This window comes from Macaca nemestrina, chromosome 15 (assembly GCF_043159975.1).
Source record: "Macaca nemestrina isolate mMacNem1 chromosome 15, mMacNem.hap1, whole genome shotgun sequence".
In the NCBI taxonomy this organism is placed as follows: Eukaryota; Metazoa; Chordata; class Mammalia; order Primates; family Cercopithecidae; genus Macaca; species Macaca nemestrina.
This window is the reverse complement of record NC_092139.1, coordinates 113,241,324-113,256,798: the sequence shown is the minus strand read 5'-3', so window position 1 is coordinate 113,256,798 and position 15,475 is coordinate 113,241,324. Positions and strand designations below refer to the sequence as shown.

Genomic DNA, 15,475 nt, shown 5'->3' with positions numbered 1-15,475 from the left:
ACTTTCCATCCCACCCGTCCAGACACCAGGATTACAGGCCTGAGCCACCTAGCCGGCCCCTTGGGGTTTTGTTTAAATACCAACTCATGGGAGACGCTGGAGTCTCACCTCGGCAGCGGTCATTCAGGTATGGGTCCTCTTGTTCCTCCTGCACCTCAGTGATCTTATCTAAGGGGGAAAAAGACCAAGTCAAACATTTATCCAAACACCTATCTTATCTTAAAAGAAACTCCCAACATTCTCTCTTCTTGTCACTATCAGGCAGTAATGCCCATCTGAACATCTTACATAAACAGCTAAGTATTAACTTTATCCTCTTTAAGATAGAATTACACTTGTAAATGTATAATTGATCTCTGATCCATTATAGGCCAGGCGTGGTGGCTCATGCCTGTAATCCCAGCACTTTGGGACGCCAAGGCGGGCGGATCACCTGAGGTCAGGAGTTCAAGACCATCATGGCCAATCCGGTGAAACCCTGTCTCTACTAAAAATACAAAAATTAGCCGAGTGTGGTGCCATGTGCCTGTAATCTCAGGTACTCAGGAGGCTCAGGCAGAAGAATCGCTTGAACCCAGGAGTTGGAGGTTGCAGCAAGTCAAGATCACACCATTGCACTCCAGCCTGGCCGACAAGAGCGAGACTCCGTTTCAAAAAAAAGGGATAGGCCGGGCGCGGTGGCTCAAGCCTGTAATCCCAGCACTTTGGGAGGCCGAGACGGGCGGATCACGAAGCCAGGAGATCGAGAGACGATCCCGGCTAACACGGTGAAACCCCGTCTCTACTAAAAAATACAAAACAACTAGCCGGGCGAGGTGGCGGGCGCCTGTAGTCCCAGCTACTCGGGAGGCTGAGGCAGGAGAATGGCGTAAACCCGGGAGGCGGAGCTTGCAGTGAGCTGAGATCCGGCCACTGCACTCCAGCCTGGGTGACAGAGCAAGACTCCGTCTCAAAAAAAAAAAAAAAAAAAAAAAAAAGGGATCAATTATAACAGAAAGAGCACAGACACAAAGGCCTGTAATCATTGACTTCATGCTGGGTGCTGTTGCCATAGTCCAGATTACTCGACCAGCTCAGCAAATGCAGTCACAGCCTTGCTATAACAATTAACATGCGCCCTCCAAGTCTAAAGCGATGCACGCAGTAAAAACTTGTGTCTCCTGACTGATTCTAGCAAATGCTATTATGTGTTTGTAAAGGGTTACTCTCCATTTCGGTACTTATTTGTCACAGGCCAGCACCGGTCTGGGGACCTTCTGCATGGCCCCGAGGAAGCAAACAGTGGGTCCACGGCACAGGTAGCAGTAGGAGGAAGGTGCGGCTGTGAAGACAGGAAGCGCTCCCAGAGGAGGGAGCATGCGAGGAAAGTCTGGGGCAAGGACTGAAGCAGATAAAAGATGGAGAGATAAAGCAAACATCTGGAGCTGCAGAAAAGCCCAGAGATTGCTCACGCTGCAGACATAAATCAGTGAAAATCCGCCCCTGAGACGCAGGAGAAATCCTCCTCTAGCACGAAAAGTTTGGGTTTGTTTAAAGTGAAAATGTCATCTCTGATTTCAAAACCCAAGGAAAGGAAGGAGGCAGAATGTGGCCCCAATCCCACTTGATGACTGTGACATCTGAAATCATCTCAGTGGCATCCATGGGGCCCTGGACTTGAAAAGCTAAGAACAAGAAGTGAAAGATGACTCCCAGGTGACCCGGGTCCCCTGTGTCCCGGGACCCTACAGCCTAGACTTGAAAAGCTAAGAACGAGAAGTGAAAGCTTCCCTGCGTCACCTGGGATCCTACAGCCATCAGCTTGACTTAGAGACTACAGGTCTGAGAGTTCTTCCCTTTCACCCCTTCAGGCACCGCCCCATTGCTTTATTTATTTTATTGTATTTATTTTTTTGAGACTGAGTCTCGCTCTGTCACCCAGGCTGGAATGCAATGGTGCCATCTTGGCTCACTGCAACCTCCACCTCCCGGGTTCAAGCAATTCTCACTGCCTCAGCCTCCCAAGTAGCAGGGATTACAGGTGCCCGCCACCACGCCCAGCTAATTTTTGTATTTTTAGTAGAGACAGGGTTTATCCATGTTGGTTAGGCTGGTCTCGAACTCCTGACCTCAGGTGATTCGCCTGCCTCGGCCTCCCAAAGTGCTGGGATTATAGGCATGAGCCACTGTGCCCGTCTTGCACCTCTTTATTTCGTAAGAGAGTGGGGGGAAAACTGAGAGAGAAGAGGGAATGGCCTGAAAACCATACAGCAAGCTTGGCCCAGGCAGAGTCCTGCCTTCTTCCAGGTTAATTCTGTTACAGCACGAAACCATGGCGTAAGTGTGAGAGACTACTGGACAGCCACGAAGTCTCCTGAACCCTATAACTGAACCACACAGAAATGCAGGGCGAGGACACAGAACTGGGGTCACACAGCTGAGAGTGATCTTGAAGCTGCTCTTGGGGTCACATGCCCCTTTGCTGAGTAAGTGTCTATGATTTGACAGAGCATAGCCAGCTATTAGCCAGCGATGGCCCCCAGCTGCTCATTCATACGTCATCAGCTCCAGATGGAGAAGGCACTGGCCGGGAGGTGGAAGGCCAGGGTCTCCCTCCTCCACATGCTGGCCGTGTGATCTTGAGCATCAGACCCTCACCCAAAAAGTGAGAGCAAGGCCAGCCACCCATGCTGCCCCAGGCAGCTGAAGGGACAAGGGGAGATAGTGAGGGCAGACGCTTATGGGGCCAGGTGCTGCACTCAACCCTTGATACCTAATCTCACACTCCATCCTCCCAGTATCTGATGAAGTAGGACTGCAACTATCCCCACTTTCCAGATAAGGGGACCAAGGTGCACATTAGGACTGGGATGGGAACACGCATTTGTCTGATCCCGGACTCCACGCAAGCAGCGTCACTCCAGGACAGCGGCTCTCAGATAAGGTCACAAACATGAATGTCTCTGACAACTGGAGTCAGTCCATGAGGGGTTAAGGCAATGGTGACATGGATGCACATGTTACCTGTAACGGTTCATTTTAAGTGTCAATTTGGCTGGGGTATGGTCCCCAACTGTTTAGTCAAACACTAGCCTGGACACTGCTGTGAAGCTATTTTTTAGAGATTAATATTGGCCTGGCACAATGCTCACACCTGTAATCCTAGCACTTTGCGAGGCCAAGGCAGGTGGATCACCTGAGGTCAGGAGTTCCAGATCAACTTGGCCAACATGGTGAAACCCCGCCCCTACTAAAAATGCAAAAATTAGCCAGGCGTGGTGGTGCACACCTGTAATCCCAGCTACTCGGGAGGCTTAGGCACAAGAATCACTTGAACCCAGGAGGTGGAAGTTGCAGCGAGCCGAGATCACACCACTGCACTGTACTCCAGCCTGGGTGACAGAGCAAGACTCTGTCTCAAAAAAACAGAAGAGATTAATATGTAAGTCTGTTGATGCTGAGAAAAGCAGATCATCTTCATACTGTGGGTGGGCCTCACCCAATCAGCAGAAGGCCTTCAGACTGGCCTCCCCCGGGGAAGGCAGCATTCTGCCAGCACACTGCCTTTGAACTCCAGCTGCAAGGCCCCTCCTTCTCTGGGGCTCCAGCCTGCAGGCCTGCCCTGCAGATTTTGGACTTGCCAGACCCCACGATCACATGAGCCAAGTCCTTAAAATCTCTCTCTCTCTAATCTCGTTCTATATACATATCCTGGAGAACCTTAATACACTGCCCACAAGGGAAGGAAGGGGGAAACTTACCTGTTTCTTGGAGGCTCCTGACATCCAAGTCTCCAGTCTCCTGGCTCTTGACACAGCACGCCCGGAAGACCTGTCCACACTGGTAGCCGACCATGAGGCTGTACTCGCAGCTCTGGCCCTGGGCCTGGGCCGCCCTCCCCAGCAGACAGCAATGGCAGCACCTCTGCAAACACAGGTGGAGATCCCAGATGGAGGAGCGGGACAGACAGCCCAGTGGGGCCCATGAGAGGCTTCAGGGGATGCCTCTCTGAGCCCCTTGTCCACACAACCTGGAGAGTGGTGACCCAAGTCTGGCTTAGATACCACTTCTAAATGTCAGCAACAAATAGCAAAGCAAGCCGATCCCCCTACCCCAAACCATCTAGGCCCCAGTTTTGAAAGGAACCTTAAAGGGCCTGGCATCCACCTCCCCTCCCCACCCCAACACGCAATTGCACCCCTCAACATCCCTGCCCTGCCCAGCGACCACCTGGCTCTGCTCACACACCTCCAGGAGGAGGGAGCTTCTTATAGCACCGTGTACCAGCTCCAAAGTTCTGTTCCCTTTGCATGGTCTGAGGTTTCTCTACCATGCCCGGAAGAATGACACGCATGCATCTTGCCTCTCCGTTTTTGAGTTAGGGGGGTTCAGGCAGCAGGAATCGTACCGTGCATTTGAAAGCACAGGAACTTCAAGACGAGTCATCAAGCAAGGTCCAAGGACAGGGTGGCTCTCTGCCACCCGGACCCAGGTCCCCATAGTTACTTCCAAATCCCTGTGGCCTCACACCTGAGTCCCAGAAGCAACATTTGCCCTGACACATGAAAAGCCCTGCTTCAGTCTTTATTAAGTGGTTATCCTAAGAAGGAGCACAGAACTTTCCAAACAGTCCCCAGCAGGAGCCGGGAGGTGTCTGCCTCAGTTACGTGGCGTTGACGGGTCTTCCAGGCCGCGTATCCTACGCCCTCTGCTGCCAGAAAGTGTAGGGAGCATCCGTTACCTCGTCCATCTTTTGGGGTGTGAGTAATCCTTCCCGGAAACACAAATCGCTCATCTGTCAAAGCGATCTGTTCCCACTGCTGCTAGAATGTTCTGTGCTTTTTACACACCTCTCAAGTCTGGGGACATGGGCACAGCTGTGCGCCGGACAGACGGCATCCGCAAGGCCCAGCCTTGCATTGGGTGCCGGGGGTGGGGGCAGTCATTAAACGTCCAAAGTCCTGGTTCCCAGGCACTCCCACCCTCACCCCACCCAGCTCCCTCCTGGGCCAGAGCCCTGCCCTGTGAAAGCCCACACAGGCCAAGGTGGGCAGGGGGCTTGGGACCCCCAATTCCTCCACACAGAGGCCCTCCACAGCCCCGTCTATGTGGAGAATCCCCACAAAGGAGCTCCCACACCCCCTCCTGGAATCCAGACTTCATTCAGATTCTTGCTTCTTAAAATGATTCCAACACCTTCCTAAGCAGGAACGGGAAGCTTCTTCCAGGGAATGTATTTTCGTCATCTGGCGCCTCCAACAGGAGCCCAGCTTCCCAACCCGAGCTCCTCCAGGCCCAAGTTCCTCCTGGTGGGGTTTGTTTTCCTTGCTGGCGGGGTGGTGAGGGAGGGATGGTCTGGACACCTCGGGTTTACTGCCAGTGTTCAGACCGGGGGTGCGATCATGCACCTTTCCACCTCTTGCAAAAACGCAGCCCTTCCATGGCCATAGCGGTCCTGAGTGACCGTCCTGAGTGACCTGCTAGCACGTAGGGTCCTAGGAGCACTCAGGGAAGAGGACTCTGCCATTTATTCACAGCTTACCTTCAGGGTAGGATCCCGTCTGGGTCCCTGACAGGACTGCAGAGAGGCCATTTTGGAGGATGGGCCTCTCTGAACCTCAGTTTCCTCTTCTAGGGTGGTTATAGAGGTCAGATCTTATCAGAGGTCTTAGTGAGGGCCCATTTTTACCTCTGGACCCTGACTAGTCTGTGGGTAGAGAAGCCTGAGAGCCTCCTGGGTAGGTGAGGGTGCCTACCCCGAACTGAGAAGATGATTCTGAAAGCCCAAGAGGAGCCCTGCTTTGACTTCCGCGTCTGCCCAAAGCCTGGAGACAGGCAGTTCTCAGGGCAAGGCCAGATCACTTCACCCCCACCGCCTCGTGGGAGGCTCGGCCCAGGTGTCCACCGGGGTTTACGGCTACAGGGGAGGGGGAGAAATACTGGGGTTTTCCACCTCCCTCCTGCCCCTACACCCAGCTGCTCACAAAGAAAGGTGGCCTGAGGCAGGGAGCGCTGACGGACAGTGTCGCTCGGCTGGGAGGGCCTGGGTCTGCCGACTAGTGAGGACGGGCAGCGACCCCACACGGTCTTTGGCTCTCACCTTCACAAACGTGGCCTCCAGGCTAGCGTTGTCACCACGGGGCGCGGCACAGTGGTCCTGCTCGTTGGCCAGCCTGATGCCCGTGGCACAGTGCAGCTCCTCCAGCTGGCTGTGGCAGCACTGCTCCTGTACCATCCTGTGGGGGAGGGGTGGGCTGGGCCAAGGCTCTGTGGGCAGGGGCCCCAGGGTACGAGGTCCTCGGGGGTGGGGGTGCTCTCACCTTTGAGCCTCCCCTTCCCTGCTCCCACAGACACAGAGAGAAACACACAGCGCCCCAGTGTCACACAGAAGGAGCTCAATTAGCATTTAGTTAGAAAGGCTTGGCCGGGCACAGTGGTTCACACCTGTAATGCCAGCGCATTGACAAGATGAGGCGGGAAGACCAATTGAGCCCAGGAGTTTGGGACCAGTCTGGGCAACATGGTAAGACCCTGTTTTTTTCTTTCTTTCTCACTTGTTTTTTTGAGATGGAGTCTTGCTCTGTCGCCCAGGCTGGAGTGTAGTAGTGTGATCTCGGCTCACTGCAGCCTCTGCCTCTCAGGTTCAAGTGATTCTCCTGCCTCAGCCTCCCCAGTAGCTGGGACTACAGGCATGTGCCACCACACCTGGCTAATTTTTGTATTTTTGTAGAGACGGGGTTTCACTATGTTGGCCAGGCTGGTCTGGAACTCCTGACCTCAGGTGATTTACCCACCTCAGCCTCCCAAAGTGTTGGGATTACAGGGGTAAGCCACCGTGCCTGGCCTCTTTTTTAAAAAAAAGAAAGACAGAATGCAGCATGGTGTCTGGAGTCAGAGTCAGGAGGCCCAGTTTTGTCTCCAGAGCGGCCATGTCACTCCTCTGAGCACTAGGCTTCACCCGCAAAATGTTCCTGCTGATTTGAAAACCAAAAAGCGGCGGGGGGCTGACTCTGGGCCTGACCTTCCATCCCTTTATCAGGTCGAACTCTTCTCAGTGCTCATCCATATTCCAGGCTCAGAGCAAACAGCTTCTGAGAGTCCTGTGGGGTAGCCTGCCCAAGGCCCAGAGGGAGGGATGGGGGCTGCAATGGCACCTGGCTGCACAGCCCATGCCTCCCAGCCGTGCCGGGGCTCTGGGGAGAGGTCCTCGACCTGCCAAAATCAGCTTCTCTGACACAACCACAAGGCTGTGACAGCTAGGGGCTGGTGTGGGTGGGCTCCAAAGGCAATGAGCAGAAGAGGACTGTGTCACCGGAGAGTCACCCAACCCGTGCCTCCAGGAGAGAGGGTGGGGGCCTCCCCAGCTTCCCTGCACTGCCAACCAGGTCACCTCTGCACAAAAATGGCAGCTGCCAGCGCACCTTCCCCCAACCTTCCCTGGGGGACTGGAGGTCTGCACCCGGCTGCCCATGCGTCTCCAAAACTGCCTTTAGGCTCCGGGATGGAATTACCGAGCTGAGCTAGCCCACGTTTCACTCATGCTTTCGGTGGATTTGCAAATAACAGGCATTTCACGAAACTGCCAGAGCGAGCCACTAGACGTGCATGCATCCATTCAAAAAATCTTGGCTGGCCAGAAAATCACAAGTGTTGGTGAGGATGTGGAGACATTGGAACCCGTGCGCATTGCTGGTGGGAATGGAAAAGGGGCAGATGCCGTGAGGCACAGTTCCTCACAAAATTAAAAATAGAATAATCATAGGACCCAGCAATTCCATTTCTGGGTATATATCCAAAGAACTGAAGCAGGGTTTCAAACCGATACTTGCACACCCATGTTCACAGCAGTTTGTTGTTGTGTTTTGTTTTGTTTTGAGATGGAGTCTTGCTTTGTCGCCCAGGCTGGAGTGCAATGTTGCAATCTGGGCTCACTGCAACCTCCGCTTACTGGGTTCTAGTGATTCTCCTGCCTCAGCCTCACGAGTAGCTGGGATTACAGGCGCCCACCACCATGCCCAGCTCACTTTTTATATTTTTAGTAGAGATGAGATATTGCCATGTTGGCCAGGATGGTCTCAAACTCCTGACCTCAAGTGATCTGCCCACCCCAGCCTCCCAAAGTGCTGGGATTGTAGGCGTGAGCCACTGCGCCCGGCCTCACAGCAATATTATTTACAACGCCCAAAAGGTGGAAGCAATCAAGTGTCCCAGGCACCTCAGGGTGTCCAGCTGCCTCAGGCTCACCCCCAATCCCCCTGGCCTCTATCTCACGGCCCCCTCAGCCACCTGGTTACCCTTGTATCTGGTGCTTTCTCCTTGGGACTGGCTCTTGCTGGCTCCACTCCAGCCACCCCGATCCCCTTGCTGTGCTGCCCAGCACCTGCACACCCTCTCCTCTGGGCCGTTCCCTCAGCCTGGGATGCTCTTCCCACTTTCCAAACTGCCCACTCCCTTGCCCCATTCAGGTCCTGGCACAGTGAGGCCAACCCCATAGCTCTAAAATGGTAAACCCGCCATGCGGGTTACAAACCCCCCATCCCTCCCTGTTTCCCTCACGGCACACCCTGCCTTCCCGCAAACCATCAGACTGGCTTATGACTTCCTTTGCATTCGACATCCCCTGTAGAATGCCACCTACACGAGGTCAGGGGACTTTGCATATTTCGTTCACCGATTTATCCCCACTCACCAGAACGGAGCCTGGCACCTAGCAGGCCCTCAGTGAGATTTGCAAGATAAAGAAGGGGTTAGAGAAATGCTGGGCTGGAAAATGTCAGCTTGGGACCTGCTTTAGGTTTCATTGGGTGTGTTCAAATTCCTCCAAAAGACGCTGAAGGGCATGTGGGTTTAACCTAATCCAAGGTTTTAGGTGGATTTAGATCTGGATCCCAAGGAATGTCGGGCCTTGGTGGAGACCTAGAGTCAAGATGATACATGATGGGAAAACATCAAAGCTGCCATCTTCTGACCAGCGCAAACGTGTCCTTGTTGAAGCTGCAGGCTGCTTAACCCCTGCTTGGCCAGAGCCCATGGCTGCAGAGAGGTCGGCCTCTCCCTGCAGTCCTCTCTGAGCCTCTCACCCACTCGGGGAGCTGACACCCCCTCCTTTGGGCCCCGCGGACCCTCAGGGCCTCACACCCTCGACTCTTGCCCAGGAGGGCTGGCCTGGGCTCTCCTGCCCCTGGCTTTCATCCTGCCTCTTCCTGAGCATCAAGAGCCGATACAGCTTTGTCAAATGAACAAAAACTGATTTTACTTCAGCTGGTGAGCCTCACAGGACGCCACTTCAAAAGAAGAGAACTCGGCTGGGCGCAGTGGCTCACACTTGTAATCTCAGCACTTTGGGAGGCCGAGGCATCAGATCACTTGAGGTCAGGAGTTCGAGACCAGCCTGGCCAACATGGTGAAACCCCATCTCTACTAAAAATACCAAAATCAGCCAGGTGTGGTGGCGGGCGCCTGTAATCCCAGCTACTCAGGAGGCTGAGGCAGGAGGATCGCTTGAACCCAGGAGGCGGAGGTTGCAGGAAGCTGAGATTGCGCCACCGCACTCCAGCCTGGGCGACACGCCCAGACTCCATCTCAAAAAAAAAAAAAAAAAGGAACTGGCTAACACAACAGGCAAACCAGGTGTCAGTGACCCCTGTTTCTTGCATCTTTTAAATATCACTATTAAGAGGATTCTTGTAAATCAGATTTGATTCCTGATCTGCCCTATCCCTTCCCTGCCTTCACTAAAAATGATAATCTGTACAAAACTCATTAGAAAGTCCCTTCATTAGCATCACTGCACTGCTGGCCACGCCCTGCACCCAGAGCCCTTGCCTCACCCAGATAGGAGCTCTGACCTCCCTGGGTTGGGGAGGCTGGGGCAGGGTCCTGCTCACCTGGGGACCCCCACAGTCACATCAGTGCCTGCCTGCTGAACCCTTACGTGGGCTTCGTCTCACTGTGAGCTGGAGTCCAGGCGCGGCCTCTGATTGGCACAGGCTGCATGAGGTTTGGACCCCAATGAGAACAGGGTAAAGGGGAAGCATGCAGGAAGGGCTGGAGGGCAGCAGACAGCACCTGGGGCCACAGGGCAGTGACGTAGGCAGAGCAGGGTGGCTCAGTGGCTCACTGGAGGGGCAGCCTAGGACAGTATGCGGCCCCTGGTCTGTGTGTCCACTGGATGAGTCAAAGGGCCAGTCACTTGCATCCGGTGACCTTTGAGTGGTGTCCTAGGCATTAAGCCACATTTCAGGGACACTGTCATATGGAAACTCACGATACCCAGGAGTCTGGACTTGCACGCGCACTTAAAGAGAGAAGGAATGCCCTCTCAGCCATTCTGATGGTATTTCTTACATTTCAGGAAATCTAATGAATGTTTAAAATTTACAAGAAGGCAATGTGTTTGTCCTCTGGGACCCAAAGGAGATTAAAGATAACCCCAAAATTGGCCGGGTACGGTGGCTCACTCCCATAATCCCAGCACTTTAGGAGGCTGAGGCAGGAGGACCACCTGAGGTCAGGAGTTTGAGACCAGCCTGGCCAACATGGTGAAACTCTGTTTCTATTAAAAATACAAAAATTAGCCTGGTGTGGTAGTGCGTGCCTGTAATCTCAGATACTCGAGGGGCTGAGGCAGGAGAATCGCTTGAACCCAGGAGGCGGAGGTTGCAGTGAGCCAAGATCGACATACTGCACTCCAGCCTGGGTGACAGAGAAAGACTCTGTTTCACACAAAAAAGAAAAAAGATAACTCCCAAATTTATCAAAGACATTGGTGAGTAAAAGTCAGAATACATTTGATAGTAACTAAAATCCCCATTCACAAGCAAGGCCCAGAGAGTTGCTGAATCTGTGGCCTCAGTTTCTCTGTCTGCACATAGAGGGGTTACACGGGCTGATGCCTCATTTTCTTTTATTTCAGTAAGTATTAGTAACAGTGGCTCCCTATTATGGGCTAAACTGTGTCTTCCCAAATCCATCTGGTGAAGTCCTAACCCCCAGTATCTCAGAATGTGACTCTATTTGGAGACAGGGACTTTAAATGGGTGATACAGTTAAATGAGGTCGTTAGGGCAGGCTCTAAACCAATAGGACTGGTGTCCTTCGAGGAAGCGGTGAGTAGGACACAGACACACACAGAGGGAAGGCCGTATGAGGACAAACGGAGAAGAGGACATCTACAGGCCCAGAAGGGCCTCAGAAGGAACCCACCCTGCCGACACCTCGGTCTCAGGCTTCTGGCCTCCGGAACTACGAGGAGCCAGCGGTTGAGCCGCTCTGCCTCTTGTACTCTGCTCTGGCAGTCCTGGAAAACCAATACACCGCCGCGGTCTGGCTTTGTGGTGCTGGTTTCATAGACGATCTCTGATTTTTTTCTTTTGGTGGTGGGGGCATGGAATCTCACTCTTGTCACCCAGGCTGGAGTACAACGAACGGTCTTAGCTCACTGCAACCTCCGCCTCCCGGGTTCAAGTGATTCTCCTGCCTCAGCATCCCGAGTAGCTGGGATTACAGGCGCTCGCCACCATGCCCAGCTGATTTTTGTATTTTTAGTAGAGACGGGGTGTCACCACGTTGGTCAGGCTGGTGTGGAATTCCTGACATCAGGTGATCCACCCGCTTTGGTCTCCCAAAGAGATGGGATTACAGGGCTGAGCCACCGCGCCCAGGCGATCTCTGATCATTATAACAACCCCGAAAAGGAGGTATCATGGTGCCTCTGAGCTGGCTCAGGTCACCCAGCCAGAAACCCACCCAGGTTGGTCCACCTCCCCAGCCCTTGTCCTTCCCAGGGCCAGGCTGGTTGCTGTCCGTGCAGATGGTACACAGAATGCTCAGTGCTCATCACCCAGCCTCACTGCAGAAAGGCCAGCGGCCCCTACGACACTTCCAGCACTTCCTGCACCCGCTGCACGCCAGGATCACGGCTCCCACTCATCAGATGTCCCATAAATCCCGACTGCATGGTCTCCCAGTCAATTCAAGCCACGCGAGTTTCCTATTTTCCTTTGTTTGCTCTATAATGCTTTCGACTTTTCAAGAATTTCCTTCATCAGGATCTACGTTCTTCATCACGCGGGAAGGCAGCAGCCCACGCACACCGCAGCACAAACGCAAATCTCCGGGATGAGGCCGGCGAGCCGTCCCTGTGCATTCTTCCCGTGACAGCTCTCCAGCCTGCGCCCCTGGCTCCAAGCATCACGGCTGCTTAGACTCGGACTTGAGGCAGAGAAAACAAATGGATGGCAAATGCCGGCTGCTTCCACAGCCTCGCCTCCCAGGCGCGTACCCCGAGTTCAGATCCTCACATCATTGCTTACCAGCTGGACACCTGGGGAAAGCCTGGTCTCCTGCTCTGTCAAATGGGGTTCATAACAAAGTTCAATGAGATCATGTACATCAAAGGCTCCACATAAAGCAGGTGCTCCAGACACTTGCTGGGGTTTTCACTATTATTTTTATGATGATGACCAGCATGACCTAATCTCATCATTTATTCTTTTTTTTTTTTTTTTTTGAAATAGAGTTTCGCTCTTGTTGCCCAGCCTGACGTGCAGTGGAGCAATCTTAGCTCACTGCAACCTCCGCCTCCCAGGCGAGTCTCTGGCCTCGGCCTTCCAAGTAGCTGGGATTACAGGCACCCACCACCCACGCCTGTCTAATTTTTTTTGTAATTTTAGTAGAGACGGGGTTTCACCGTGTTGGCCAGGCTGGTCTCGAACTCCCGACCTCAGGTGGTCCACCCACCTCGGCCTCCCAAAGTGCTGGGATTACAGGCGTGAGCCACCGTGCCCGGCCTCTCATCATTTATTCTAAGCTTACATGGTCTCAGAATTTTCAGAGAGCTGGAGTCAATGTAGGGAGAGAAGACTAAAAACAGTCGATCCAGATGTTGGTTAGTGCGGAAGGTGAAAAACCGGCTGGTGAAACGCTTCACTCTGTGCCGGCTCCCCGGCATTCTGGGGGTCTGTAGGTGGTCCGTGTTTCCGTTCGCAAGGCTCTTTAGTCACATCATCTCCTCTGCTCCCCCACAACTGTCCCCCCTTTTTTTAAATCCATCCAGCCTGGATGGATCCGGGCCTGGTGTCCAACCTCTCCCGAGAGGTCTGGCACACACTGTCCTTTCCTCCCCCACTTTCCTCTAAAGGAACACTGTTCCAGTCAAACAGTGGCCACTGGCAAACGTACCTGCATTCTTTGGATTCCGTGGCATATGGCAGCGAGCAGTCCTTCTGATTAGTGGCCATTCGCTGTCCATCTGCACAGCAGGCCTCCAGGAGGACATCCGCATCCACTGTGCAGGGAAGAGAACAAGCTGAAGGTGGCTCACCACTCAACGGGCAGCGGGCCCCTCCCAGGTGCACCACCAGGACATGCACGTCCTTCTAACAACAGCATCAGGCTGGGGGCACATCCCTTAGTCACTCTGCAAACCAGTACTGAAAGCCCCACCAGGCCCCAGCTGGGAGCCCACACCCCACTCCTTCCTAGAAGAAAGGCCTGAATCCTCCCCTGTCTGAATCCAACTGGGACAGGGCTGCGGCTCAGCCCTGAGATCCAAGCACACATGATCCCTGCTCCAGTCACACGCTGTCACACGCTGGAGATGCCGATGCCGCCCCTGTCCAGCCGGGTCCCTGCCTTCACAGTCCAGCGGGCAAGAAAGCCCCTGCTGACAGAGGCAGGGCCACGCTGCCGGCCCGCCCAGCCCAGCAGGTCAGGGAACAGCCGACACCACTCTTTCCAGAGGAGAGACTGCAAACAGAGAGGGGGCTCAAAATGCAACGAGCTGAGTCAAGTAAGAGTTTCTCGAGCTGAGTCAAGTAAGAGTCTCTCGCCCAGGCTGGAGTGCAGTGGCGCGATCTCAGCTCACTGCAACCTCCACCTCCTAGGTTCAAGTGATTCTCCTGCCTCAGTCTCCTGAGTAGCTGGGATGACAGGTGCCCACCACCACACCCGGCTAATTTTTTGTATTTTTAGTACAGATGGGGTTTCACCATGTTGGCCAGGCTGGTCTCGAACTCCTGACCTTGGGTGATCCGCCCGCCTTGGCCTCCCAAAGTGCTGGGATTACAGGCGTGAGCCACCGCACCCAGCCTAAAAACCACCAATTCTAAACCAGCTTCTGTGACCCACATCTGTGTTTTCTCCTTTAATCTTGGGAGCAAAGGGGCAGGAGCCAGGACATAAGCCTCAAGCTACAGATGAGGAAACCAAGGCTGGTGATGGTTTCTGCCCTTGACCTACCACAAGACCCCCTCTTCTACAGAAACGGGGACCTGTGAGAAGACTGGTGAGGACAGGACTGGCAAAGCAGAGAGCACAGGTTCAGGAGGAACAGCAGTCTGGCCATCTTACCTCCCACTCACAAAAAGGGCAGATGAAAGGGTCACGCACCAAGCAGCGGGCCCACACCCTCAGAGCCAGACCACAGCCCAAATGAGCTGGGCGCGTAGGCCCTTGTGCCCCATGCCCCAGCCCAGGCTACAGCCCCAATGGGCACCCTCCCAGCCCCTCAGCTCACGGAAGGGAGACGACCCCATTGTGCCCCAAGGGAGGAGCAGCCAGGTGCCACGTGCCCACATATTTGGCCCTCAGTCTAAAAGACTCAAACGCCAGAAAGCATTAGCACCGACAGCCTCAGCTGCTGGGCAGAAGGTCACCTCTCGGCAGGACGTTACAAAACTGGGCTTTAAGAAGCACCACTTTTCCTTCCTAATGGCTTTCCAGACCCTAGAGGGTAAATCCCACTGGGCTTGGCAGCATTTCCGTTTCCGCACATACAACTGTGGGTGCTCTGCCTGAGCGCATGCTTCTTCCAGGCCGGGCCCTCGGGGTGGCCCGGAGGGAGGCTGCTGTCTGCTCGGTGAGGCGGCACCTTGCTAAACCACCCTGTCGGTCATCCACCACTGTAAGCACTTCTAGACTATGCGGCCTTCAGATGCTCCATCCCGATCTCAGCAGGGGAGGAGGAGAAACTTCCAGAAACATTCCAGAATGGATAGGGTCCGTGCACAAATGAGCTGGAGCTCAGCCAGGCCATTCCACACGGCCACGAGGAGGGGGTCTCACCTAGAACCATGCCCCCCAGTGACAACTTCTGGGCTTTCCCTTTTCCCCAGGGCTTCCAGGAAACTCAGAGCTGCTTTCTGCAGCGCAAGGTAGACCCACCCTTCTTACTCTCACCCGGCTCCCCCAGGCTGGCAGGAACAGCCCTGCAGTGGTGTGGGTAAGCGTGAAGGTCCGTCCCACAGCAAAGCCCAACAATGTCCATCAGCCTGACCACTCAGCCCATCCCCCACCTCAGGTGTCCCCTCTCCAACGATGGAACGTGAGATTCACCAGGAGCCAGAGATAACGTCAGATTGTCTGGAGTTGCGGGCCTCCCAGCACCAAAGCGTCATCCGGAGTGACAGCCACGTTATCATAGGGATAACCTTGAATGTTCCCATTCATTCATTCATTCATTCTTGCTCTAATTCATTAAGAAAAGCAAAAGCAG

At 54.1% G+C, this 15,475-nt stretch overlaps 1 protein-coding gene across 2 annotated transcripts in view; it reads right to left on the bottom strand.

The window, feature by feature from the left end:
* Nucleotides 1-15,475, bottom strand: part of LOC105464284 (fibulin 1) — a 98,532-nt gene that overhangs the window by 69,155 nt on the left and 13,902 nt on the right. For both annotated transcript variants that reach the window (XM_011712012.3, XM_011712013.3), the window contains exons 2-5: nt 13,162-13,267; nt 6,080-6,215; nt 3,741-3,903; nt 109-168 (exon numbers count right to left, since the gene is read on the bottom strand). In XM_011712012.3, coding sequence (XP_011710314.2) covers nt 109-168; nt 3,741-3,903; nt 6,080-6,215; nt 13,162-13,267 — 465 coding nt within the window. The remainder of the gene's footprint in view (nt 1-108; nt 169-3,740; nt 3,904-6,079; nt 6,216-13,161; nt 13,268-15,475) is intronic.